Source organism: Rhizopus delemar, genomic scaffold (genome assembly GCF_000149305.1).
Source record: "Rhizopus delemar RA 99-880 supercont3.6 genomic scaffold, whole genome shotgun sequence".
NCBI lineage: Eukaryota > Fungi > Mucoromycota > Mucoromycetes > Mucorales > Rhizopodaceae > Rhizopus > Rhizopus delemar.
In genome coordinates, this window is record NW_027137832.1 from 1,793,938 (window position 1) to 1,821,182 (window position 27,245).

Genomic DNA, 27,245 nt, shown 5'->3' on the forward strand with positions numbered 1-27,245 from the left:
CATAAAGATGTAAATGTAGTTGCTATTAGGTATTTTTTATAAAAAAAAAGAATATATAAAGGATTATCCTTTTAATTTCTTCCTAGTCCGTGCGAAACATTTGTAGCATCAGGTAGTGCAGATAAAGAAAAAGGAGAAGTTGTGATATTTGATGTAAGATTTCACACAAAACCGTTACATAGATTAGTTCATGATCGTAAGTTATTTGCTTTTGATTCAATCTATAAACTCACGTATTATTTTCAGAGTCTACATTAAATCAGTCTTTAATTGCGCCCGATTCAAGCATTGGTATTGGTGGATTGCATTGGATGTCTGATAGTCGTATGGTAGTAACAGGCGGAGGGGATTCAACTGTAAAATTTGGATATAGATGAGAACGAAGCTGGTGAAGGCTTACCCAACAACTAACTGTGTTACAAGTTTATTTGTCAACGAAGAATGTATGACGATTGCTGCTGGCGTCGCGGGTGCAGACGGCATTGTTCACGTTTGGCAACCGTGATTGCCATGCTTTTTGCTTGTAACGATGTAATAAATAGTGTGCTTTTAACCTTATATGGTGGTGATGGTCAGGGTAACCAATGCATATTATCATTGACCCACAGCGTGGATAATAAATTTTCAATTTATAGAAAAAATAAGTGTAACATTTTGACATAAATATAGGTTACATGAAGTGATAGAAAATTTTATTGAGTGATTTTGTATTATTTGTGAAATATTTTTTCAAACACTTTCTATAAATTTATTAGATGTAGAGATTAGCTTCAATCGCATTTTTTTCGTGTCTCTATTTAATTTTACCTTAATTGATCCTTTTCTGGATTTCTTTTTCGTGTCGTTATCATCAGATATCATGCCATGGTTTTGCTCTACAGCTGAAAGAAAAACGTGTTCAATCAGTACATCAATCTTTTTCATGTTTCCTGTTTCTCTCTCCCTCCCTTTATTTACCTGAAGGAACAACGTTGGATGTTCGATGAATGCTTTCGCGATTTCCAAACGCATTTTCTCCACCAAAGGCATGCTCTTCACTTGAAATGGTTGTAGAAGCAGCATTTACTTTGTTTACAGGTCCTGTAGTAGTAGTGCCTCTTTGGGATGATGTGTTGTCTTCTGCAGTGGTAGGGGATGTTGTGTTGTTAGTAGAACCAATGGCAGCCGAATCTGTTTCTTGTTGAGGCAGCGTGTTATCTTTGGATGATTCTTGTGTGGTTGTGTTATAATTAGGGCTAGTGGCAGCAGCATGATCGGTAATGGGTTGGTTCCTTTGTTTATCGTTTGTTGAAGAATCAGTTGGTGGATATGTTGAGCCAAGATTTTCATCGCGTTGAGGACTATCAAGACTGGCATTCGGTGCAGCAGCAGCGAAACCACGATCGCCTGGTGGATTGGCAATACCACCTGTTAAATTTTTATTCAGTTCACTGTGTTTGATTATAGGTTCATTGTAGACTGCATCTGTTGTGTTACTATCTGATTGTTCATACTCCTTTGATTGACCTTCAGAATATCCTTCTGGTTGTGTGTATTCAGTCTCACCCAAGCCACTGTCTTGTTGTGAGGGTTGGTTGTTGTATACATTTTGTGAAGGATCGACTTCTTGAGAGCTATCATACTGCTTCATTTGATTGTATTTGATGTCTTGAAAAGCAGGATTATAACCAGTTGTTTCATTGTACAAGGGAGGTTCAGTGGTATTCATTTCATTAGGATTGTATTCTACACCTTGCTGTTTGTTTAGTCCATGCAAACCAGTTTGCTGTTTGGTGCCAGGCACACGACTTTCGTCATCAGACTTGTGTAATAAGGATCCTAAAGCGGCACCACCAGCAATACCACCAGCAGCACTACCTACAGCGGCTTTTGTGTTAAACCCGGGGGTAGCACTACTTTCTTGATTCTTGTCATCAGGGACACTTCCAATGCTCTCAAATTGATTAGCTCCATTATCTTTGTTGGCATCGTGCGCAGTGCTAAAACCCTGATCGATGTCTTCGTTGACAAGATGTTCGTCTACGAGGGGTTTGTTCAAGCCACGTGTGCCTTCATCACTGGCAACTGTGTTATCTTCTACACCAGTTAGAGCAGACGATGTTTTGGTGTCTTCAGGCGCAGTGGCACCAAGATAACCAACACCGGCACCGCTAGTGCCAAAGATAGTTGCGGTACCGTAAGGACTAGAGCTTGGCTTAGCTTGACTATCTTCTGTATCTTTGCAGCACAAATAGCAAGGTTGTTGTCCATGAATAACAGGTTCTTTCACACAGTCACAAAAAGCATGTTGTTCATCAGGCATGTGTTCATCGCAAATATTGTCTGTTGTATCAAAACAAGCATCTTGGCCATGAATAGCAGGTTCAAACGAGCTATCTCGACGGGCCTGGATGGCGGCATCAGATAATGTACCTTGGAGCCGGGCAGCAGATTTTGCAGAATCGCTTTGCTGGGGCTGAGTAGCAGCCTCAGTTGCGTCATCTTCCTGAATCTTTGGGGGAAGGTTCATCGATTTATCTTGTTGCGGTTGAGTAGCTTCATCCCCATCTGAATGGGCACCAAATATAGCAGCAGCGGCAGCGGTAGCGGTAGCTGCTACACTTGCGACTGCACCTGTTGCCATATCCTTGTAGCTTTTTTCTTGATGGTCATCAGAGACCTCATTTGAAGCTTGATTGGGTGTCGTAGTGTCTTCTTCATAACTATGTGGTTGACTACGTGCTGAACCAGGTGTCTTTTGCTTATAAGTGTCCTGTAAGGAAAATCCAGCAGGCTCATGGGTAGAAGGAAAATGACCGGCGTCCACAGGAAGAGCTGATATTCTGTCATTTTCAGTTGCGAATGCAGCGCTGCCAATAGGAACATCGTCACGAGCAGGAGTTGATTGTGCTTCTTGTCTTGGAAGAAAGTCGCCTGCTCCAGAAAGGTTGGAAGATCGTCTGCGGAAAGGTGGACTCTGGAGTTTGTTGCCTGAGATTGCGGATGAGCGTCGACGTCGTTCACCGGCAGAAGGTAGTGTAGTAATGGATCCACGATGAAGATTTTCTTGGTCCAACAATGATCTTGAAGGGTAGTTTTTTGTTTCGGTTGTATTTGAGTCACCAAAGAACAAAATGTTTTCTTCATAAGGAGCAGATGTTCGATGTTTCTCTTTTTTATAAGGAGGTACATATGAATCATTAAAAGTAGAAAGAGAGGAATCTGGGACAATCTGAGAAGCATTTGTGTCGTTTAAAGGTTGAACAGGTGTAGGGTTTGGGATATTGTTCACAGCAGGTCCCTTCTGATCGACATTGCTGTGAAACAAGTCAGATTCATTAAAACCTTTAGTGTCATCTTGTTTTCGAGAGGTTGGGCTCCATCCTATGTCAGAGCTCTGCAAATCACCGCCAGAATTTAATCCAGTTGCTACCCGTTGCGTTTCAGCATTGAAAAATTCAGGATCAATAGAAGATGAGCGTTGCTCAATATTTCTAAAAGTAATTGTGTGGTTAAAAACTTTTTAAATGACTTCATTTGCTGTCTTTATTTACGGTTTGTTGTAATTAGGGCTCCAGTTATCCATATTTTAAAGTAGTAATGAAAAGAAATTTAAAAAAGATTAAAAAGAAAGATATTAGGGGTGGTTTAAATAATACTTTACGCTGATATAATTATTACAGATATAATAATCTTTTAATATACGAATTGGCTTAGTTTCAACATATATGCTATGATGAAACTAGTATGTTTTATGCGCATGATTTTTTGTTGATGAGCTTTTTATAAGTGAAATGCTATATAATAAATGAAACCTAACAATGCAAAATGCGCCGAGATGTGCTTTTATAGCGTATGCTTGGAAGTATGAAGATTTTTTCATTTATATTTGTCGATCTCTAGTTCTTTTGACTACAGAAAGGATTCATGCTATGTGTAATGACAATGATGACGAAAAAAATATGTCAGCGATGATATGATTGGATAGTCTTGTTGAATTTACAAAAATTACACAAAACTTTGTTATGCTATTGTCTTACAACGCGTCATATAATCTACTATCCCAAAGTATCCTATATTACTACTAGAAGTTGTTCATACTCATTTAGAGAATTCATGCAGTCTTAATTTTAACTTTGAATACTCAATAAAGATTTATCTAAAGCACTGTTTTTATTTGGCGTGCTTTAAGTGTGAAATTACATTGTGTTAGCATCTACATACATATATACATGTATGTCATATTTCAAAAGGCTATCTTTGAGTTTAAAGATGTAAATAGGAATTTATCCAAAGACGAAGGAGTGATAACCCTAGCGTAAACATACATGTAGTTATAAGATTTGCCCACTTGAGACCATAGCTGACTTTAACAATTATATGGATTTGAAACCTTCAGAAAAAAAAAAATAAAGAATAAAAAAAGAAAGAACCATTTGAAGAGACTGTATCGAAAGATTATTTAATAAAAAAAGGGGGTATGCTCATTACAAATATAACCGCTTGCCAAAAAGAAATAGTGCTTTTCTCACTTTATGAAGAAGCCACAAGTCCTTACACAGCTGCATGGAAGTTCAAAAACAAGTAACAAATACGAAAATTTTCTAGCTAGTTGATAGATGATAAAGCACCGTTAGGCTTAAACGAAATGATAGAGAACTGAACATGCCGTTTTATGGACCTTAGATTTCAAAGCCTGTTTTATACTATTTTTAATTGAAAAATATAAGGTAGGCCAGAAAGAATCTATTCGATTGCAAAATAGAGATAAAAAGACATGACTTCAATGAATCCAAAGATACAATGGTTTTATTTGATAGCAAATGTTAAAGTTTGTATACTTTTCACAATGCAGTCATTAATAGATGCACCATTCAGTCGTATATGTAATTGGACGAAAACGTTTGTTCCTCGATCGTTAGACACCCCACTGACAAACCCTGGACCTGCCCCCCTCTCCATCCGAATCAGACGTCGACGAAATGCATGTGATCCACTATCTCAAAGTGCACGACCGACTACAAGTATTTAACACAATTGGGTTTCCTTTGCTTCTTTTCATTCTTTTACAGTCAAAGATCCCTCATTCAAAGTGTACAATTGCCTCTTGGAATTTTCGCTGTCCAACCATCTCTTCCATTCTATTCAAACCGGATTACCTTCAACTTCACAAAGATACTCTCACTAGGCCTCCACATAGTCAGCTTTTCATGAACTGACTCTCAAAGTGTTGACTCTTAATTCCTTTTTTCACGTATCGTCCCATTCTTTATTATCCTTGATATCAAAGAGAGGTTTTTATTTTCTTTTGGAGTTGATCTAGTCCGGGTGAACAGATGTAAGAAGCATTACTCACTTCATTGAACTTTGCAAGGCTTAACTTTTATAAAAAAAAAAAAGATGACTCTGAAGCTGTATTAGCCCAGGGCTGTTCAGGAGAAAAGCACGTTGAGTAACGCCTTGGAATTTGTCTAAAACACAAATAAATATCTCTGACATTTATAACAAGACAGTGCTATAGATGATGAACCTACCCATAAGTCCTCTGATTTTCAAAATTTGATTGAGATGAATCGTTTTAAAGTCTTGCTTAACATTGAAATTATCTTTTTGTGATCTAAACAAAAATGAGACAACCAATCACAATCCCAAGTAGAAGACCCTGTACAAAGTGCTCCCCCACAATTTCACATGACCGTGAAAGTATCGGAGTTCTGTTTTTCTCTTTCTTTTAGTCATCCTTAATTTTCTTTATTTAAACCTTCATTCTTTTTTTTTTTTCACACAATTTAAGAAAATGTCTTTTAAAAACATGATGAACGGAGACGATTCCTGTGGCGGAGCCAACCCTATGGCACAAATGTTGAAACAGTTTGGTCAGGATAGGTCTCTTCAAAGAGTAAGATATCCATTCTGAATGCATAGAAAAGAATATGACCAAAGAGATTGGCTACTGACTTTTGAAAAATAATAGGACCAATTCGCTGGACCCTCACAACCTGTTGCAGGACCTTCCTCAGTAAAGTATTGATGTATTTCGCTCTGTGAGATGAATACTAAACAAGCCCTCTTGTTTTAGATGCGAACCCAACGACAGCAAGCTATCGGAGGAGCTCCGCAACCCCAAGGAAGCATGGTGGACGAATTCTTTGGCCAAGAAAGACAGACATCCAGGGCGGGTCCAATGATGGGCTCTCCGTTTGAGTTTTCGGATTTGAAAAGAGAATTGGATTCTGTACGTCAGCATCGTGGAAACTGGGCCAACGAATTTCAGCAAGACGGGCCAAAGTTATGGGAGTTGACTCCGGGTGAAGAGCAGGCAATGGAAAGAGCCTTTTTAGAAAGCAAAGCGGCTGCAGGCCCATCACAAAATGCTTCAGGTAAAGAGGTGATTCTGGGGGAAAAAGGAGGGTAGACAAAGTTAACCTGTGTTTATCCCCAAACCAGTCTGGAGAGATGAATTCATGAATCATCCCGATGTTGCCAATATGCATCCAGAACAACTGGCCGAATTTGAACATGCTTTCCAAAAGCACTTTGACTGGGCGAATGAATTTGATTTACAAAAGGGTAAAGGACGTGCTGATGTGAATCATCCTGGTACATGGGAAGAGCAATTCGCGGCATTTGATGAGCAGTTGGGGGAAGATGAGATGGCCAAGAAGGTAGAAGAGGCTGCTGCTGCTCAAGATCCATCTTTTGCAGAATTTGAGAATGTTTGGCAGAATATTCGTGATCAATTGGCAGAAGATGAAGATTGGGAGGATGAATTTGGCAATTTCAATATGGGTGAAACGGTTTACAAACCTGATTTGGGAGAATATATCTTTGAAGCTAACAATCCTTATTTGAATCATCCCAATCCTCTTGCTGAAGGTCTAAGGTTACTAGAACAAGGTGGCTCGCTTAGCGAAACAGCTTTGGCTTTTGAAGCCGTTGTACAAAAAGAACCCAATCATTCAGAAGCTTGGACCCACCTTGGTAATGTACAGGCTCAAAATGAAAAGGAGGAACCTGCCATTCGCGCGTTGGAAAGAGCCATCGAAGCGGATCCTGGAAATTTACAGGCCTTGATGTCCCTGGCTGTGAGTTACACAAATGAATCCTACGATCATGCTGCTTATCAAACGCTTGAAAGATGGATTACCCAAAAATACCCTAGTCTTGCTCATAACGCATTACCTAAACCTGCCTCTCCTTTCGAACTCCACGACCGAGTGACAGAATTATTTTTGACTGCAGCTAGACAAGCGCCTAATGGTCAAGGCATGGACCCAGATGTCCAAGTCGGCTTGGGCGTTTTATATTACGGAAGTGGAGATTCAGACAAGGCCATTGATTGCTTTGTTGCCGCATTAGAAGGAAGACCTAATGTGAGTAAATCAGAGAGGGTGTGATTTTTATTAATGTACTATTTTGTTTAGGACTACTTGCTGTGGAATAGATTAGGCGCCACTTTAGCAAACAATGGTCGATCGGAGGAAGCGATTGATGTATACCACAAAGCATTAGAATTGAGACCTTCCTTTGTGCGTGCGAGATATAATATTGGTGTCAGTTGTATAAATATTGGGTGCTATAAAGAAGCAGCAGAACACATCATGACTGGTCTGTCGATGCACACGCGTGGAAATGGGGACTCAGAAGGAATCAATGTCTCAAATAACTCATGGGAGATGTTGAGAAAAGCGTTTATTATGATGGTAAGGCTCTTTTTCTCAGTGAGAAAGTAGGTCTAACTTGTTTATAGGATCGTCGTGATTTGGCAGACAAGGCAGTTCCAGGAGCTGATTTGAACCAATTCCGTCCAGAATTTGAATTTTAATTATTTTTGGTTAAATAGAATAGCACCCTTTGTATAATTCTTTTCATCTATTCTAACCCTATCTCTCGCTCCTTTTTTTCTTTATCTTGCTGTGTCTATTTATCAATTAAACTATCTTTCTATCATCTGATTCAAGCATGGATATCCTCTTTGACACCTCCAATTTTACTATTCAGGAGATCAAAGAAATCATATAGAGCACAGTATGAATAGGTTGAAGGGTTTCGATTTGAATGAAATACAATGTCACTTGAAAGTTTGGTCCCAAAAGAATCACTGTATCAAATCATTTCTAGTTCATTATCCATGTTTGTTTTTTATAAAAAAAAAAAAGAGAGAGAGAGAGTTGGTAAAATATAAATTATAGTCTCTGGTGATGGATGAATAGAGTTTGATGTGTTGGTTTATACATGGATTGACATGACGTCTTATGAATGGATTCTTTGGCTGAAAAGCAACAGGAATAGAAAGGACCCTTTTTTTGATTTTCCAATTTGGACAAATGAAATGAACGCGAGTACCACCTATTTTTTATTTCCTTTCCTGAAATAACTTTAAGGTAGCGTGTGGATTAGTCAGCAAACGTATGGCCTTTGAGTGTCATTGTAGATTTCAGGATTAAAAAAAAATGTTTGCAGACATACAAAATAAAAGCCATGTGTTTCTCTACAGACAATGTACTAATCATGTCTTTCAACCTTTCATTCATCCATTAGCAAACGTCTTTTTTTTTTTTTTTTTTTTTTTTGCCAAGACCCTGGAAATATGGTACAAGTTGTAGCTTTTGTTTGTCCTTGAACGATTTGTAAATTTACGATAAAGTACAATTTGACTTGAATTTCTCTATTGAAGATGATGATATATCAATGAAAAAATGATCGATAAAGACTGAACACTCTCTCTTTTTACATGACTCTACCTGTTTCTTTTTCATCCTTGTAGGATAAAGTCGGACGATGAAAAGTATGAGATGGCAATCAAACACTCCGGTTTAAATCAGATTATTTGAATTATCAGATTTTTTTTATACTTTGAGTGACACCAACCATTCTCTTTCTTTCCTTTCCCCTTTAACCCCTCTCCTTCCTGTTTATAAAATAAAGAGAGTTATGGCTAGACAAAGTCATCATCATTATGTACCTGCTTGCCCTACCATGGCTTCTAATCCAAGGTAAATTTCATTTGAAATACTCTAGAATTCATCTAGAAACAATGACTTTATAGACAGTATGCTCTCAATGTTCGCCAGCAGCCTATTCAAGCACGTATAAGTACAAATAATGAGAGAGGTAACACTGTATTTCCCTCTTCTTTTGTATCAAGAAATACTGAGAGAATTACCTGTTAGACCGTCGACCGATCGATCCCCCACCTATCATTCAAATATCTCTCACAAACCCTTCTTCTCCACAAGAAACACAGTAAGCGGTTTCACAAAAAAAAATTGTTTGATTTTTTGCTTATCTGATCAACCCTTTTTTTTTATTCATTAGCTCGTTTCATCAGAGTTCATACTTTTTTATGTGCAGTAACCTATGTCACCCAACGGATGATGATGAGATCTATACACCCACACACAATGCTCTTTCCGGACAAACAGTATCTTCCATGTTTAAGCTAAGCGATATCGACAATCAAGGTAAATCCAATGGCTGGTGAGAAAGAAGACTGATTACTTTTTAGTCAATACATTTTTTATCTTTGGTGATCTGTCTGTCAAAGGTTGAAGGCAGATATAGACTCAAGCTTTCTTTATTTCAAATTACAGAGTATGTTTTATAGCGCAGTGAAATTAGAAGATTAAATTTGATGATGTATAGTTCTGGTGCAGTCTGTCTGTCTTCTGTTTACACTTTACCATTTACTGTTTATTCCACAAAAAACTTTCCTGGCACTTTAGATTCCACTTTTCTTTCAAAGACATTTTCCGACCAGGGAGCGCGCATCAAGATCCGTAAAGATAATCGCGCTCAAGCAATGTGAGTTTTTTTAATCCCATGCTTCAAGATCCTCTTTTTCCGTTACACTAACATTTCAAATTCAGAGCAAATCTTCGCAAAAGAAAACCGTCTGGCGTGTCACCATCCGTCCATGAAAGGAGAAACAGTGTCACAAGCCATGACACCCAGAGTAGTGCAGAACAGAGTCCAATCATGATCCATCCACCACTGCCCTATTCTCGTGTCACTTTACCTCCGCCTTCAGCCTTTGATAAAAATGACTGTGTTTCTTTTTATCCCTTATTGGATGATTCTACCTTAAGGCTACCACCCCTTTGGAATATATCGAAAAGAGTCAAGACAACGCATGAACAAGATGCTGTGGTGGCTATGATGCAATTATCTCAACCTCATCCTGTCTTTCAATTACACACACTCTAGTCATGTATCATACAAACCCAATTGCATTAATCTTTTTTTATATAAATCCATCTATGCTGGCATAATTCTTTTTCTTTTTTACATTAAAAATTGTATTGCATTCAGAAGCAGATCTATGCAAGTGTACTCTGCATCAACAAGTCAAGTTTGTATCATCTGACTTTTGATACAAAACATTCAAAGCTTACTGTCAATTATGTTGTAAATAGACATGATCAAAGCAACAAATAAAGAAATCATCTTTCCTTGTCATCTCAATGTAACATTATGCTTTTCATGCCCCTTTCCCCTGGATTCCTTGCAAAAAAAAAACCTTTTTTCTTTTTTTAATTCAAAAATATCTTTTTTTAATTTTATACAAACACAAATAAAACCTTCTATTTTTCTTTTTTTGGGTAAACAACTAAATATGACAAAAAAAAAACTTGCTTGTCCACTGGTTCTTAATTTTGTGTGCCTTGGTTTCTAATTTAAAAAAAAAACGTAGCACTTTTGTATTCAGCCATGAACAGACCAAGAGAGAGGGGGGGTATAAGTGAGGGTAGGTTGAGAAGGTATTTCGATATCATAAAATGACTGGTTTGCATTCAAGGACAAAATGAAAAAGTGGAATGAGGGTTACAGTGTGACTCTGTTTGCTAATAGAAGAAGAAAAAAAAAAAGGGGGGGGGGAGTTTGATTCGAGTGCATGAGGTGTCTGTGATAAGAACAAACATTTCTTTTCCATTCACCAAGACATCGGTCCATGTCTTTTTCAATCTCCTCTTAAGAAAAAGACTAGGTGGACTTACTCTTGATCCTTTATCGGTCGTTGTGAGGACAAACGATCAGGTCCTAGTCTGGAGTGGAAGTGATGGATGTAGGAATGACATGGTTTACTCTACCCCCCCTTGAAAGAAGCAGGACGGATGAGAAGGGTCTTTTCTACTGAAAGGATAGGTTGAAGCAAGTGGTGATTAGAGAGAGAGAGGGAGTAGACATGATCCCAGAACAGGCTGACATCAGATCAAGGCATTCGTCACTGAACAAGAGAGAAAAGGGGGATCAAAGATGAGTGCAAGTACAAAGCGTTCGATTAGAACGCGACAGGTTGAAACAGGACAAAGATTGCAGAAAAGAAGAAGGTTTTCATGTGCTTTTGATTGACAGATCATGTGTACTGAAATAGAAAGATGTTCACCACATGGCTTATTGTCGTCATTTGCATAAATAATTTAAATACTCGGCTGATTTCATCTTTTTATGCAAACTTTATTCTTATTGTTTGGATATAAACAAGAATAAGAAGAATTTTTGTGTGGTTACATGAAAGGGATACACATGATGAGTTACTATGTTTATTGATGTGTAACTCAATTGGGGTGTCTACATGTCCTTTAGAAAATGGGGAGAAAACATCGTTGGCTGTGTAAGGTTACTCTTTCAACATTTTTCTCCTTTTTTAAAAATCATTCTGGACTGGTTGACAGCACGATGAAAGAAAGGGGAAAAGGTCGATGATTGTGGTCTGTGCTTTGTGGAAAATAATCAAACATTCTCTCTCTCTCTCTTTCTTTCTTCAACCCATCCAACCCTTTGCCACTTTTTCTCCCACTCTCCCTTTTTTTTTTATATAAAAAAAATAAAAAAATGTCGCTCTTTTTCTTTGTATCCAAATAAAGTAAAGTTGCTTAAAAATTTTAAAGTCTGTGTACAACTTTTTTTGATGTAAGACATCAGGTGCAAGTCAATATAAATATTGTCCTTTCAAATTCGAACCACTTTTTTTTTTTTTTTTTTTTTTTTTTTTTTTTTTGCTTTGTTTTTTTTTGCTTTGTTTTTCCACTGCTTTCTTTTTTTTTTTTATAAAATATGTCAATCACCCTTCAAGTAAATAACACTTTTATAAAAAAAAAAGGAATGATCCTAACAAATTTCACAGTCAAAGACCCGTTCATTTTGTCCCTTAATTTTATATCATGACAAACCATCCAAAGAACTCTCTTTGAATCTAAATGCCAACAGAAAAGAAAATCTTTCAGCAATCGATCGTCATCGGGAAAAGACGAGTGAGATGTTATTACAAAATGCACAAATTTGGGTGGAGGGACCTGGCTTAGTCAGTGATGAAGCTGGTAAATAAAGAAAAAAAAAATATTTTCAGTGTAATACAAGAGATTGATTTTTAAAAGGCATAAGAGTCTCTCCAAGTACGAGTACCACATCCAACCTTAGTTCTTCCAGTTCAACTTCGAGTGATAGTATCGTCACTCTTGACTATCAACAACAACAACAACAACGTCTATCGAACAGTACAAACACCGAAAGATCACATGAAATATCAGGAGTTTGTCCTACACCACTCGAAAAGTCAAAAAGAAGAAGAAGAGGCAATCTCCCCAAGGAGGTCACCGAATTCTTACGCACCTGGTTAATTCAACACAAAAAGCATCCTTATCCAGCCGAAAAGGAAAAGATCGATCTCGCTCAGCAGACCGGTCTCACTGTCAATCAGATCAGCAACTGGTTTATTAATGCCAGACGACGTATCTTGCAACCCATGTTGGAATCTGAAAATCTCTGTGCTCAAATGATGGCTTATCCTGAGTGGATCGAAAGACGTCATCGACCTGATTTCTATTCTTACAAGAGTAAATAGTTACCACTTTTTATCATTCTTTTCTCACTCCATCTATTCTAGTTGACACGATCCATCCACATCATGACACGGACGATCCACGTTATATGATGTATCCATACAGTGAATTTGAAAACATGCGATGAGAGAGAGAGAAAACAACTATTGTCTTTATCATTCCTTATTCCTCTCTTTTCTATTATTTATATGTAATATCTATTCTTCTCTCTCTCTCTTTTTTATTTTGCATTCCATGAAAGAGTGATGTAAACTATCGGATTTAATCATTAAAAAAGATCCTCTTGGGCATAGGATGTATACAACATAATGTTTGCCCTCTCTCTCTCTCTCTTTATCATCCCCAATCACTATAAAACAAGTGAATCAGAATCATGCTCACAAACAAGAGAGAATTGAATTCAATCTGTACAAAAACAAGATTTCTTTTTTTTTGTGTGAAAACAAAATCAATTCTTTTGATCTTTGGATTTATAAGATTGTATTTATTGGCAGATATTAGATAAAGGGGGGATTATATAAAAAGGGAGAGGGGTCTATTAGCTTCTGCTATATAAAAAAAAGGGAGGGGGATTATTGAAAAGCGGATAACATCTTGTTATGATTGATGGGTGTTATTTTGATCATCTTCCTCATCATTGACTTGACTTGATTTGGTTTGTCTGCATAACTTCTTTCGTACATGGTATCTTCGCTTGAGCGTTGGTATTGCTTATTCTTCTTCAAGTTCAACTTTATCTGAGACAGTGAATTATGAACCTTGGTCTTACTCGCCGTGGCTTCATGATAGGTCGTCTGGGTGCTCTTCTGTAACAGGGGCACAAAGTCATCAAAGGCACTCTTGATCTGATCTTCAATGAGATGATTCCTTTTCAAAGAATCCTCCAAAGAGACCTGCAGCACAGGCTCAGGTTGATAGGTCAGCAGACGAAACAGGACGGGTGACAGGGCACGGTTGGATGGATCCAGTGTGGCAAAGATCGAAATATAAGGTTCTTGGGGTCTCGGTGTCTCTGGTTCGTACGCGTCTTCCATCATCGCATAGAGCGCCACATGCACCACCGAGAGCCAATCAAAGTTCCGTCGGTGGATGCCTTGAATGATCCGATAGTATGACTTGGCCTTGGCCTTGGTCGCCTCAGACTTGATCATCGGCTGCTGCTTGGATCGTTCGATGATCATGCGTGTCAAAAAATGGCTTGCTTTATCCGCCATGATCGGATCACAGTCACTTGGTCCCAGTGTGACTTTACCCATCGCTTCTCCCAAATGATAAGCGTCCATCAAGTTGTGTGCCTTGTATCGCTTGATTTCTATCAAGAAATCCAAAATCTCAATCAAGAGCTGAATGCCTCTCTTGGATGTGTACTTTGATAATTCTTCCAGTGTGCATGCTTCACTGAACATGAGTAAAAAGCATAAAAAGGGCCCTACTGACATCCTACTTACTTTCATAATTGATCGTCCTCCATACTTTTCTAGACACAATTCTTTCTTGACAGCACCATAAAGTGTCTTGCATTAAAGTAGCCACAGAATGAATACTGACATGCACCAGATCTTCGGCCGTACACTGCTGCTTTCGAAATACTTTTAATAACAGTACACTATTAGGCACTAGATGGTTGATTAAAAAAAAGGTTAGAAAACGGAGATGTCAGGGGAATAAAAGGATAAGGAATTGAGGAGGGAAAACTTCTTTTGACTAGAAAAAAAAGGAGAAAAGAGGGAAACAGGAAAAAAAAAAAAAAAAAAAAAAAAAAAAAAAAAAAAAAAAAATGGTCTCGTCTGTGAAAGGAGAAGAATGGTCTATCAAACAAAAAAAAAGAGAGAGAGAGAGGATGTTGGAAAGAGATCCTTACCAGATTTACGTAAAATTTTGCGTTCAGTTAAACCTGTGAGATGATATAAAGTGAGATGGATAATAAAGGACAAGTTATCTTCTTACCTCTTGAAAGGATTTCGTCCATACAGAGTCGACTTACATGAGCTGCAAATTCGAGTGAATACATGCTTCTTTTATGTATAAAAGGATCAGTAAAGATTTTTTTATTTCATACTTTCTTACACAACCAACCTTTGTATGTCACAAAGCAGAAAAAAAAAACAAGTCGTTTTGTAAGAGAGAGAGAGAGAGAGAGAGAGAAAAAAAAAAAAAAAAAAAAAGGAAAAAAGAGAGGATCTTTTTTTTTTTCTTGATCTCTCTCACTCTATCTCTCTCTTTTTCTTTTAGAACTTCTTCAAAAAGTCAAGTTTTTTTTTTCTGTTCTCCTTTTTGGTCCCTTAAGTTTAGAACCCTGATGAGTACACTAAAGATGCTTTTATCAGATAGATTCAAATTTTATTCTCCTCTTCCCCCCCTCTTCTCTCTCTTCTCCCCCTTTTCCATAAAAGATGAAAATGACACTTTTGTGTATTGACGGATGATGAATACGGAAGACGTTTTAGGAATGTAGGTGAGATACACATTGGTTCAACATGTAAAAAGTTTAATCCATCAACGTGTTACCATCACACTTTATCCACACGCTCGCGGACAGAGCAAGCGTAGAATAAGGTTTTACTTTTTGACATGAAGCATCGTCGCACCTTGATGTCACACTGTGAATGGATATTCAACCACAGACCTTCTCTTTCAAATAAGAAACCATCCATGAGCCAAAGCACGATTCCTTCAGGAACTCGCTTTCCACCATGGAGAGTAGCAGCAGGCGTCGAAGGACGACAGGTAGACAAATAGGGCAGTGAGAAAGCAGCGGGTTGCAAAGCATCTGCCAAATGACCCAAGATGTTTTGGACATTCGAAATCCACTGGTCGCTTATCTTTTATTCAAACACATGCGCTCAAACATCATCATCTGAAGAGCGTATTGCTTGTCGTCGTATTCGAAACTCTATCTTTGCTAGGTAGGACTTGAAATGAACTCTTGAATAATCCATGAAGGTATACGCTTACAGTAGCATGAGCCACTGTCTACATTATTTCCTGCATGATCAAAAATGACATCTTTCCAAGCAGACAACATCAAGCCTTTTGGCTCTTCATGATGGACGACTCTAGCCCTTGTGCAAAAGAAAAGTCTGCTGTCATTCAAAAAAAAAAAAAAAAAAAAAGCAGTGTCGAGTAGCAAGACCATGAATTGATGGTTGACATCTCCTTCTGTTGTCGATTGAATACCCTTGGGAGAGACAATTGTGAACGGCAATAAAAGAAGGAAAATGATGTTATTCAGAAACCTGTCATCCTACAAAGAGATTACTGAGAAGAATGATGGCTATTCTAGTCGCTGTTTTATATTTCGACAACCTATCCGGCATGGTTTCTGATGCTCTTAGAAAAGAAAACTGAGATCATTTCTTTGCAGAAACAAATGTCATTGGTTTATTTTTTTGCTGTTTCTTTACGTTATATAGCAGCATCAAATCATGCTTGCTTTGAATGTATTTTCGGTATAGCCAACTGTTTTTTTATTATTATTTACTGTATTTCCAATTTATACCACACGTCGTGTTCTAGAAAACTAGAGCTCAAAAGTATACCCATGTGTATCCCTAAAAGAGGGTGGTTCGATTACTAATGAAAAGATCAGAGACAGTGAGATAAATGGAAAACCAAGAGCAGTCATCAATAAAACATACAATCAATTTATCAGAAACTAAACCTAATAAACTGTTTCGTAAAATCTAAAGCAAAACAAGTTTTAGAGATATCACACAATCATATGTATAACAATACAAAGATTGCCTCACAGACACAAATGACTGGTTTTATTTAAAACATGAAAAAACGAGTGTCTTTGTTATTTAAAAACCGCCACGAAGACGAAGGACCAAGTGAAGAGTGGATTCTTTTTGAATGTTGTAGTCACTCAAAGTACGGCCATCTTCGAGTTGTTTACCAGCAAAGATCAAACGTTGTTGATCGGGAGGAATACCTTCCTTGTCTTGAATCTTTTGCTTGACGTTTTCAATACTATCAGAAGACTCGACTTCCAAGGTAATGGTTTTACCAGTGAGGGTCTTGACGAAAATCTGCATACCACCACGAAGACGGAGAACCAAGTGAAGAGTGGATTCTTTTTGAATGTTGTAGTCACTCAAAGTACGGCCATCTTCGAGTTGTTTACCAGCAAAGATCAAACGTTGTTGATCGGGAGGAATACCTTCCTTGTCTTGAATCTTTTGCTTGACATTCTCAATGCTATCAGAAGACTCGACCTCCAAAGTGATAGTCTTTCCGGTAAGTGTTTTGACGAAAATTTGCATACCACCACGAAGACGAAGGACCAAATGGAGAGTGGATTCTTTTTGGATATTGTAGTCTGAAAGGGTACGGCCATCTTCTAATTGTTTACCAGCAAAAATGAGACGCTGTTGGTCTGGAGGGATGCCTTCCTTGTCTTGAATCTTTTGCTTGACGTTTTCAATACTATCAGAAGACTCGACTTCCAAGGTAATGGTTTTACCAGTGAGGGTCTTGACGAAAATCTGCATACCACCACGAAGACGGAGAACCAAGTGAAGAGTGGATTCTTTTTGAATGTTGTAGTCACTCAAAGTACGGCCATCTTCGAGTTGTTTACCAGCAAAGATCAAACGTTGTTGATCGGGAGGAATACCTTCCTTGTCTTGAATCTTTTGCTTGACATTCTCAATGCTATCAGAAGATTCGACTTCTAAAGTGATAGTCTTTCCGGTAAGAGTCTTTACAAAGATTTGCATGCTTTATAATTTATATATAAAAAAAAGAAGAACAAAGAAAAAAGAAAAAAACAACTTCCTTTTATATCTTTGAGAAAAATAAACAAGCTGCGGCGTGACCTATTAAAAATAAGTTTAATTGGTCCAGTTTTATGAGAAGACTACGGTTCTTATTATTTCAAAAGCAGAATATGACACTGTTTATCATTGTTTACATCATTTTTTATATAAAGGTGTTTACAAACCCTCATTTATAGCTTCCTTTATAACTTCATTTAATATCTTTAAATCGAAAAAAGTAAGATACGATCTTAAAGCAACTATAAATTCTTTACAAGTTTTTTTTGTCACAACTTACTGATGGAGAAAGAGTAAATGAATAGTAAAAGATGTAATGATTAATAATCCTTTTTTTTGCATTTTTATCCTCATTTTATTATTAAAGGTTGCAATCGCTTAGAGACTTATTTGATATACCCATACAAATTATTTTGTTGATCAGCCAAATAACTTCTTATTATAAAATGGTACATTCTAGCACTCTCCATAGCAGTCTCTTTGTGTTCATTGGTCCTTTTAGAAATTCCTGTCACACAGAATTGCTTCCATCTGTTTAGAACTTGTGCTTATGCTTTACAAAATATCTAATGCAACTATTATGATACAATGCATTACTAATCACTTTCACAATTTATCTTTTTAAACCATATTTAAATATATTGTGTTTCCACTCTCAATTTACTGAATTTTTGAAAAGCCCGCCCACTTTTTTGAATTATTCTGGACAGTTGTATGAGGTTAAGTTGCCCAGAAAAATGAGGCTAACTTGATCAGATCCTTTAAGCTAGTTTGTCCAGCTTTTTGAAAACAAATTACCCAACTTTTAAGTTAACTACTTTCTACAGTCACCGCAATGCCAATTGGCGGTTATTTAAAATGAGAGGCGGGAACTATCTTGTCCACTTTGTTTCAATCCCAGCCTATCCTATCCTCTGTCTTGTTCTTTATCTTGTTCTTTATCATGTCCATTTTGCGCATCTTGTTTGCTATCTGGTATCCTTCAAGCAACTTAAATAGCAAATATGATTACCATCACGAGAGAACAAGCAATCAGTATGTATTAGCATGAGCCATATGACAAGGATAAAGCTCTTGAATTACTCTGGTCAATTCAATTGAAGCCATAAGTGTGGACATTTGTTATAAACATGATCTATGCAAACCTTTTTTTGTACTCAAAAGTCTAAATATTTATGACACTGATTGTCATCAATATTCTGCTTTTCTGAAAGTTTAGCAAATTGTAACAACTCCAGGTTCTCTTTTCTCCTTTGGAGTAAAATCATCTTCACTCGATGGCCTTAATTGTAAAACTCTTTTTGAAATAAAATTATTTACAATCAAATTCAGTTATCTTATTCGGGTTTATGGGAGTCATATACATGGGTTGAGCTCGTATATGGTAATTTGTTAATAATTATTTTGCGAACATTAGGGTTGTTCCTACTGTAAGAGGCTGTGAGTATTCACTATTCTGACATCATTTTTTTAAGACTTGCTCCAAGCAGCTTTTTAAATCCTCCTGATCTGTCGTTAAACCCACAAAATCGATAGCAGCAATACAAACTTTCTCTTTAATAGAAATATATGAGAGCATATCTAACAAATGAACTGAAATTTAGTTATGATTAAAATAATAGAATGTCTACTTTTTCACCCTGCATGTCACCATCTGTATCTAAATCTTCTCTTCTTTTCTTGTCCCTTGTTAATAATTCTTCAACTATATTGTAGGAAACACTGGAGAAAACTTTGCTCAAAAGCGATCTCTCTCTCTCAGGTTTTTGCACATTTGATCAAGTAAACGTACGCGAGTTTGACTATCTATTTCACTGGTGGATTTTATCACGTAGCCTACTATAGAATATCCATCTTCCTTCAAACTTTTTATAAACACTTGATACCGAGGCAAGTGTTCAGCAATGTCTTCTATTACACCGTCTAAATGATGCGTTAATTATGGGCAAGCAAAAATAGAGACAATAGGTCTTACCGAAAAACTTATTTTTCAATACGTACAGTAAGCGAACTGATATTTTCTACTGAATTTCTTTTGAGCTTTCTCTTGGGAGTAGCTTGCATCAATTTTAGTTTTTTATTTCCACACCATTTACTGAAACTTTCATTTAAAATATTGGCGTGTTTCCACACAGCAGCCAGAATATCATTCATGGTCATAATTTGACAGTCATATGCTTGCTCATTGTAAGGATTTATAGGCAGGTATACAGTATTTATAAAGTTAAAAAGTTGCATTGAATTCACTAAGAAAAAGTATATGAAAATTCAGGTATACAAAGCATATATTTTTTTATTAAAAGTTATCAATCTTTTTTATTATTTTTTGAGCTTCATTGCTATCAACAGAAGGTGTAGTTTTCTCTTTGTACGTTTGAAAACTGTATGGATATGCATATATACTCTCTTCATACAGCAAAAAAAGGTTTGCATAGATCATGTTTATAACAAATGTCCACACTTATGGCTTCAATTGAATTGACCAGAGTAATTCAAGAGCTTTATCCTTGTCATATGGCTCATGCTAATACATACTGATTGCTTGTTCTCTCGTGATGGTAATCATATTTGCTATTTAAGTTGCTTGAAGGATACCAGATAGCAAACAAGATGCGCAAAATGGACATGATAAAGAACAAGATAAAGAACAAGACAGAGGATAGGATAGGCTGGGATTGAAACAAAGTGGACAAGATAGTTCCCGCCTCTCATTTTAAATAACCGCCAATTGGCATTGCGGTGACTGTAGAAAGTAGTTAACTTAAAAGTTGGGTAATTTGTTTTCAAAAAGCTGGACAAACTAGCTTAAAGGATCTGATCAAGTTAGCCTCATTTTTCTGGGCAACTTAACCTCATACAACTGTCCAGAATAATTCAAAAAAGTGGGCGGGCTTTTCAAAAATTCAGTACATATTTGTGATTATCAAAAAAGGTATTTTCTCCTGTGTTTTTCTCCCTTTAAAGCTGAATATAAATTAGAATGATGTTGAAGTTGTGATTGGATAGCTGTGCATGAGTGAAATTGCCCAACTATTTGGTACAAAAAACAACCACTAAAAAGACAGGTTTCTTCTCCATGTATGTAATATGCGATAGTTGCAAGATGCTGATTCAATTTAAGATATTGTTGGACAATTTTAATGGATAACGGCTAAATGCTCATGTGGAAATAAAGCATTGGTCATATATCACTTGATAAAAGTAGTTTTATCGGTTCTTATATACTAAATGTGCTACATAGATATCAATACAAGTAAAGCGAAAAAAAGTGCTTGCAATCTGTTGTGAAAGAGATGATTGGGTTTACTCTATTATTATTCAAAAAATGGCATACTTTTAAATAAAATTTTGTACACCAACCATACTTAGTTTTGATTCATCTGCATCAATTTAAAGATGAGTTTACTTGGATATCCAAGAAAGTCATTGTAATATCAGTAGATATATTTACTTGGATAACAAACCAATGACAAATATAGTATAATCAAAACACAGAGAATTTTGCTCTTTAGAAAATAGGTTTAAGCCAGAAATAAATGAGGTACAATTCAAAGCTTGGTAAAGTATTTGTTGTAAATGAGAATTATTGAAGAATACTTTATAAAATTTGGTATTAAGCTTGTAAATAAATGAACCAATCCAACATTTCAATTTAAGTTAAAACTAAACCAGTCTAACACATTAAGTTTAATTCACAGTAGACACAACCGTATCAGTTTCAATAATTATAGGCCGAGTACGCTTATGTACTGCGTAAATGACATCCAATGAAATGGTTTTTCTTTATACAATGGAAATGTGGTAATTCTCATGATTTTTTGTCTACAGAACGATTAAGCAAAAAGATATGTTTATAAGTGAAACTGATTCAGAATGAAGAAAGATCTTAATACCAATGAAAAACACCTGTATCCCTTATATTATCAAGCTTGGTTTCTCCTCCTCCTTTGAAAGATAATTTTAGCTTTAATAATTAGAACAAATAATAATAAGGAATGCTACTGTATTCTTGTTAAATCAAAATTCAAGTTGGGAAAAGAGAAGAAATATACTAAGAAGGTTCTATTTGTTAATAGGTAAAATTGCATAAACCCAACATCTGCCAAATCAGCATAAGCACAAAAATAGATAAAACGATCGACCATGTATTTAATTAGCAAAGAAAAAGTATAGGTATATTAAGCTACTATGCTTTAAGCTATGATGATATAAAAGTAGTGTAAATACCACCCTCTGTTTATATATCACAAATATATTCTACCGTGTATCTATCGCGTTGGCCTTTCCTCTTTTAGACTACTTATTTCCAGATGGGATAGAGACGAATCAAAGAAAGCTCCTTTTTATCGCTTAGTTGTTAATACAGCAAAACTAGCGTCAATTACTTTTATTATTTTCCTAATTATGCGACTATATGACCTATGATTTATATTTCAATTACTAGAGTACACGAATGTGATGAGTCAAAAAAAAGCATACAAAAATGAACACAATTTAAATTCTCAAATCTCAAAAATAAATAGAACTGGTATCTAATTTGACAAAATCTATACATCTTTATCTTAACAAATGAATTCGTCAGGTTTATAGAATGATAAAGAAGCAAAGTTCTCAGCATTTTTGCGATTGAATTGTAATATATAATCCCTTATTTATTTTGCTAGCCTTACTCCTTGAAAAAAATGTAAGTAATTTCAATTTAAACCATGATAAACATGTATAAAAAAGACATAATCGTTACAGATTATTTCATTGTTCATTGTTCATTATAATAAACTTTTTTTAAAAAAATATCAATACAAACCAAAAAAACAGAATGCATTATTTCAAGACGATATATTTTTACATTTTAATCTCGCTTTTATCTGTAAAAGGTAATCGTATTTATGCTGACAGAATAGAAGATTGTCCAGACTTGCTGCCGAGATCTTCTCCTCCTACTTCTGCCAAAGATGTTCGACCAGACGATATTAAGGCTATTGGTTCAATGGGTGACAGGTATAAATATATGAACGAAAACATATTTATACATAAATCATGTAACTCATACGTGTTTTTACTAGCATATTAGCAGGCACTTCTTCACTGGGACTTAGAGGACATGGATCAATTAGTCTTAATTCATTTGCTGAGGGCCGTGGTATTTCCTTTGCTGGCGGTGGTGATCCTAATGCTATTACTTTTCCCAACTTCATTAAAAAATACAGTCCATTCTCAGTAGGCGGAGCTCATAGCGAGCATTTTGTTGAATTTTGTAGATTGGGTGTTTGTTCTGAGTCTCAATGTAGTTATGATTAGTTATTCTAAAGACTGTAACACTCAACTTTAATTGTAGTTTATGCGGATGACATGCTAAATGCTGCACAAAGCGCGGCTACATCTAGCAATTTACCAGTGGAAATTCAACATATCGCTAAAAGTATTGTGTAAAATATGTTATACGCTTTTTTTTTGAAACTGATGTATTCACAATATTTAGCAATGAAAACGATACCAGAGTTAAATTATGAAACGGATTGGAAATTCATAACTGTCCAAATCGGAAGTAAGTTTATAAGGACGTGACCAATTTTAATAATAATAACAAAAAAGGAAAACTAAATGCTTCTAATAGCAATTGAAGTATGCGTGTCTTGCGCTCCAATATTCAAAAAACAAGTATCCCCAGAGACATATAGTACTAATGTTGAAGAGATGCTTGAGTATGTACGAAACAATATTCCTAATACCATTGTTAACTTGAGTAAGTATCGTTTCCAAAAAAAAAAAGTGCGTTATTTTTCTTAACGTATGTTTATAGTTGGCTTATTTAATGTCAGTAATATATTTCCCTGGACAGAAAATAAACCATATTGTCATGCTTCTTTATTTGGATTTACACAAGTCAATAGATTTGAATGTCCTTGTGCAGCGAACTCAAAATATATCCCAAAGCTTAGTGGTGTTGCTGCATGTAATTAGACAGCTAAGATCGTACTTACTTCATGTTAACTTGCTTCTTTAGCGTTTAATGAAAAATTATACAATATTTATTTAAAATACAGAGATATACAACCCGAATCATTTGGTGTGATGTTTACCCCAGCCAATGTTAATTTATCAACTTTTCCTCTTGAATGCTTTAGGTAGTTGGACTTATACCTATTGTTGTATGCAACCTAACTCTTTCTATTTTAATAATATAGTGATGTCGACTGTTTCCATCCGTCGATTAAAGGTCATGGAGTATTTGCCAAGGTATTTGAATTATTAAAAAGAGAAATATCTTAAATGGCTTACTATTATTATAGTTGCTTTGGGAACCAATGTTTACGCCTTTTGAACAAAAGCCAAGTATATATGAATACAAAGGAGAGCCACAGGTGTATTGTCCTAGTGAAAATGATCGCTTCCAATTATAATATTTCATAAAAGAAAAAGAATACTTGCATGATCTAACAATTCTATAAATATTTTGATAACTCCCTTGCCCTATTTATTTGTACTTATTTAATGCGACACGTTGTGATTTTGGATGTCGCTCTGCTTGAGATACATTAGTTATTGAGTAAAAGTGCGTAATCATTATATGACGCTAATATCATAGACCTTTTTTTTTGTAAAGATATGAAGTGTATCTAACAATCCTGTAGAATAGCGATGCAAGCTTAATTGGATGAATTTACCATATCAATCAACGTCAAGAATGCCACGAATTACACTATTTCCAGAAATTAAAGTCGCATTTTGTAAAGTTTTATAATACAATTTATATGTGATTGCGACACGTCACGACGGCTTTAATTTTTGGAAATAGTGTATATCCAAAATAGTCTATTTTTGTCAGTATTAAAAGTTGAGTTTTCTGAAAAAAAAAAAAAACCTAAAGTCATTTCAGTTTGTTGTTTGTATTTTAACAAGCTTTCGAGCGTTCCAATCAATATAGGACAGTAATTTAAATTAAAAACCATAAAACAATAGCTCTGAAAAAAAGGGAGATTCTAAAATCATCCATTGTATTTTCGTTTTGATAATATTTATAAAGTAGCATAAAGGGAGCATACGCCTAATTACCAGTTATATCATTTTTAACAATATCGGCTGAACCCTGAGAGAATATTGACTAATAAATGAGCAATCACTTGTACTTTGCTCTCTTCAGGCTCATAATCTAGGCGTGGTACACTGTTTTCCTGCGAATCCAACAATAAATCTTCTACAGATGATATCAACTTACGGCTAAGAACACCTCCTGGTTTCAGTACTTGTATTTGTTCGTCAAAAGGAAGTCTCAAATAAGACTCCACAAGATCGCCATGAATCGTATATTGCTCTTTGCCGGATAGCTGACAATACCAATCTTTAAAATCACTTGCAGACCCAAGCAAAGGTATTGTAGGATCAAAATCTAGCAAAAGTTCTTGAAGGGCTAAGAGAACAAGATACAGGCAACCGGATATCCTATAGACATTGATCATGCCACCTGAAACTGCACAGCAAACAATTGGTTTTAGTGCTGGAAAAATGTCTGGTTTACAATCTTTGCAAAGGTTTTGAGACCAAGGCATCAGATGTTTCCACAACAATTCAGCGTCATTATGTAAGTTGTGTTGGGATCGAAGCAAAGCTAACGAAGGTTTGACCATAATGTCTGAAAAGTGGAATGCGAATAAATGCTCAAGCCTTTTTTCAAACGTTTGCTCGCTTGTATCATCATTTAAAGCAATCATTCCTCCAGAATAGCTCACACCAACTGCTGTATAACAATTTAGCATTAAGGAATGATAAAGTGAAATGAAGTTTATGTCGCTGTAATAATAAAGTTTACAAAGTCAAATCACCTAAACCAAGTATATTTTTTTGTACCTTTTTAGAAACTCGAATGTGTTTGTTTCTTCGTTAAATTGATAAAACGAAATGGAGTTGTATTGTGTTGTAATACATATGCGACGATTATCTTCATAAATGGACATGATCATATTTGGCAAGGATATATGAGAGACTTCTGTTAGTCTTTTAATAACAAGAAACAAAAAATAAGTATTTAGAGTAGCTCTTCATATATATACACAGATACTACCTCCCAGACTCCAGATCGAATCTATATAGATATAAACGATTTCCAGCAGAAAATAAAAGTCTAAAATAAACAGCAACTTAGCTATGACATTTAAGTATATAAAGTTCCTCTAACTACCCATCCGAATATGGACAAATTGAAAGAACTCCACCTGGTAATCTCTCATTGGTCCAGACACGCTTTAATCTAGGTCCATGCTTTGAATGTATTTTTAGTCGATACAGTACCAATGTTCCTCGTTCTATGGATGCTTCTGAAGGTCTTGCGGATGGACCATTTCGTAGTGCGTGGAAAGATTCTTTTGAATGTCCAAAACCAATACAAAGATATTGATATTGTTTTCCTTTACAGTCCATAGACCATTCTAGCATAGAAGAAATTTAGTTCAAATGTCAACTAGTTAGGAGTAAATGCTTTTTTATACCAGCAGCTGAAAGAATTATATCGTTTTTAGCGTAGTTGTTTTCTCGTCCAACGCTTTGGTATTCTGATAGGAATTGCCCACTTTTTTTTTTTTTTTTTTTTTTTTTTTATAAAAGTTAGGTATTGCCTCATTTTGTCCATACTATACATACCTTAGTGGATTAATAAAGCGCACATAGTTCTTACGAGTACCAGATACAATAGTCGAAGTGACTGCAATAACATAATTAGAGGACTTACTGTAAACAATCTTTCTTGGCGTCTACATGAACAGAAATAGAAGAATGAACTGACTATTTTTTTTTTTTTTGTTAAACAGTAAACCTTACTTGTTCTAACATAATTCGGCGAGTATTCATATGCCCTTTCTGATTTAAGTTAAAGATGTGCAATTTATCATCCGCAATAACCGCCACCGATTCTCCTTGTGATTGGAAATGACAGTTGAAAGGAGTAAATGCGTCGATGGGCTTACTGAATTTGGGTAATAAAATTTGTTCAAGTTTCAGAATGTCGTTGTTATTACATCTTAGTTGCCACAGTTGATTCGATAAGATATAAACAATATGGTCTTTGTGAGAGGCAGGTGAGAGACGTACTGCAAGTGTACCAATAGAATAAATCAAGGGTTGTTCGCTAGAAATAATGTCTGATCCAGTCGGTGGTATACGAAAGCTTAAAAGTGTTCCTTGATGTGATCCAACCAAGAAGCGAAGAGGCATGTCCGGTACGCGCAAAGAATACACAATAGCCGCAGAATGTGGGATAGCAAAGGCCCCCAAAGAAGAGGAATCTATAAGCATGTAAGTTTTGAGTAAAAACAATAGAAAGACGATTACCTAAATAAATGTCTTGGACCATACTAATATTTGTTGCTTGCACGCTGTATATTATAAGCGAATGCTCATAAGTTCCTATGGCAAGCAAGGATGTTGACTTTAAATAAAAATAGCCAATGTAACTTGGGCATGCTTTCAAAGGCATGTTTTGCACAATATCAATGGATAACTTGATTTGATTGGAATTGTCTTCCATACTAACGTCTTGGACGCTCAATATCTGAAGCATTGATTCATCCTCCTTTAATAGACAGACTGCAATGTACGTTCCATACTCATCTTGCCATGAAGTTGCGTGTTCAATGCGATAGGCGGAATTGTTATT

At 36.0% G+C, this 27,245-nt stretch overlaps 10 protein-coding genes across 10 annotated transcripts; 4 read left to right on the plus strand and 6 right to left on the minus strand.

The window, feature by feature from the left end:
- Positions 1–710: 710 nt before the first annotated feature.
- RO3G_08710 (uncharacterized protein) lies at positions 711–3,565 on the minus strand (the record flags this gene model as incomplete). Its single annotated transcript, XM_067663300.1, has 4 exons — positions 711–740; positions 808–881; positions 958–3,473; positions 3,534–3,565. The coding sequence occupies 4 exons, from the start codon at positions 3,563–3,565 to the stop codon at positions 711–713; spliced, it is 2,652 nt and encodes an 883-aa protein (XP_067519401.1).
- Positions 3,566–5,830: 2,265 nt separating this feature from the next.
- Positions 5,831–7,804, plus strand: RO3G_08711 (uncharacterized protein; the record flags this gene model as incomplete). Its single annotated transcript, XM_067663301.1, has 6 exons — positions 5,831–5,878; positions 5,954–5,998; positions 6,059–6,359; positions 6,427–7,356; positions 7,429–7,682; positions 7,730–7,804. 6 exons carry the CDS (start codon positions 5,831–5,833, stop codon positions 7,802–7,804), a joined length of 1,653 nt encoding a protein of 550 aa, XP_067519402.1.
- A 1,154-nt stretch (positions 7,805–8,958) lies between these two features.
- RO3G_08712 (uncharacterized protein) lies at positions 8,959–9,152 on the plus strand (the record flags this gene model as incomplete). Its single annotated transcript, XM_067663302.1, has 2 exons — positions 8,959–8,975; positions 9,029–9,152. 2 exons carry the CDS (start codon positions 8,959–8,961, stop codon positions 9,150–9,152), a joined length of 141 nt encoding a protein of 46 aa, XP_067519403.1.
- A 2,884-nt stretch (positions 9,153–12,036) lies between these two features.
- On the plus strand, positions 12,037–12,823 carry RO3G_08713 (uncharacterized protein; the record flags this gene model as incomplete). Its single annotated transcript, XM_067663303.1, has 3 exons — positions 12,037–12,054; positions 12,107–12,299; positions 12,357–12,823. The coding sequence occupies 3 exons, from the start codon at positions 12,037–12,039 to the stop codon at positions 12,821–12,823; spliced, it is 678 nt and encodes a 225-aa protein (XP_067519404.1).
- A 570-nt stretch (positions 12,824–13,393) lies between these two features.
- Positions 13,394–14,342, minus strand: RO3G_08714 (uncharacterized protein; the record flags this gene model as incomplete). The annotated part of the gene is made up of 2 exons (XM_067663304.1): positions 13,394–14,133; positions 14,270–14,342. 2 exons carry the CDS (start codon positions 14,340–14,342, stop codon positions 13,394–13,396), a joined length of 813 nt encoding a protein of 270 aa, XP_067519405.1.
- Positions 14,343–16,523: 2,181 nt separating this feature from the next.
- On the minus strand, positions 16,524–17,542 carry RO3G_08715 (polyubiquitin; the record flags this gene model as incomplete). Its single annotated transcript, XM_067663305.1, has 1 exon — positions 16,524–17,542. One exon carries the CDS (start codon positions 17,540–17,542, stop codon positions 16,625–16,627), a length of 918 nt encoding a protein of 305 aa, XP_067519406.1. The 3' UTR covers positions 16,524–16,624.
- Positions 17,543–19,895: 2,353 nt separating this feature from the next.
- On the minus strand, positions 19,896–20,226 carry RO3G_08716 (uncharacterized protein; the record flags this gene model as incomplete). The annotated part of the gene is made up of 2 exons (XM_067663306.1): positions 19,896–19,980; positions 20,135–20,226. 2 exons carry the CDS (start codon positions 20,224–20,226, stop codon positions 19,896–19,898), a joined length of 177 nt encoding a protein of 58 aa, XP_067519407.1.
- A 2,854-nt stretch (positions 20,227–23,080) lies between these two features.
- Positions 23,081–23,560, plus strand: RO3G_08717 (uncharacterized protein; the record flags this gene model as incomplete). Its single annotated transcript, XM_067663307.1, has 3 exons — positions 23,081–23,144; positions 23,214–23,342; positions 23,400–23,560. The coding sequence occupies 3 exons, from the start codon at positions 23,081–23,083 to the stop codon at positions 23,558–23,560; spliced, it is 354 nt and encodes a 117-aa protein (XP_067519408.1).
- Positions 23,561–24,615: 1,055 nt separating this feature from the next.
- On the minus strand, positions 24,616–25,224 carry RO3G_08718 (uncharacterized protein; the record flags this gene model as incomplete). Its single annotated transcript, XM_067663308.1, has 2 exons — positions 24,616–24,644; positions 24,816–25,224. The coding sequence occupies 2 exons, from the start codon at positions 25,222–25,224 to the stop codon at positions 24,616–24,618; spliced, it is 438 nt and encodes a 145-aa protein (XP_067519409.1).
- Positions 25,225–26,054: 830 nt separating this feature from the next.
- Positions 26,055–26,942, minus strand: RO3G_08719 (uncharacterized protein; the record flags this gene model as incomplete). The annotated part of the gene is made up of 4 exons (XM_067663309.1): positions 26,055–26,088; positions 26,234–26,343; positions 26,411–26,874; positions 26,921–26,942. 4 exons carry the CDS (start codon positions 26,940–26,942, stop codon positions 26,055–26,057), a joined length of 630 nt encoding a protein of 209 aa, XP_067519410.1.
- Positions 26,943–27,245: the final 303 nt, after the last annotated feature.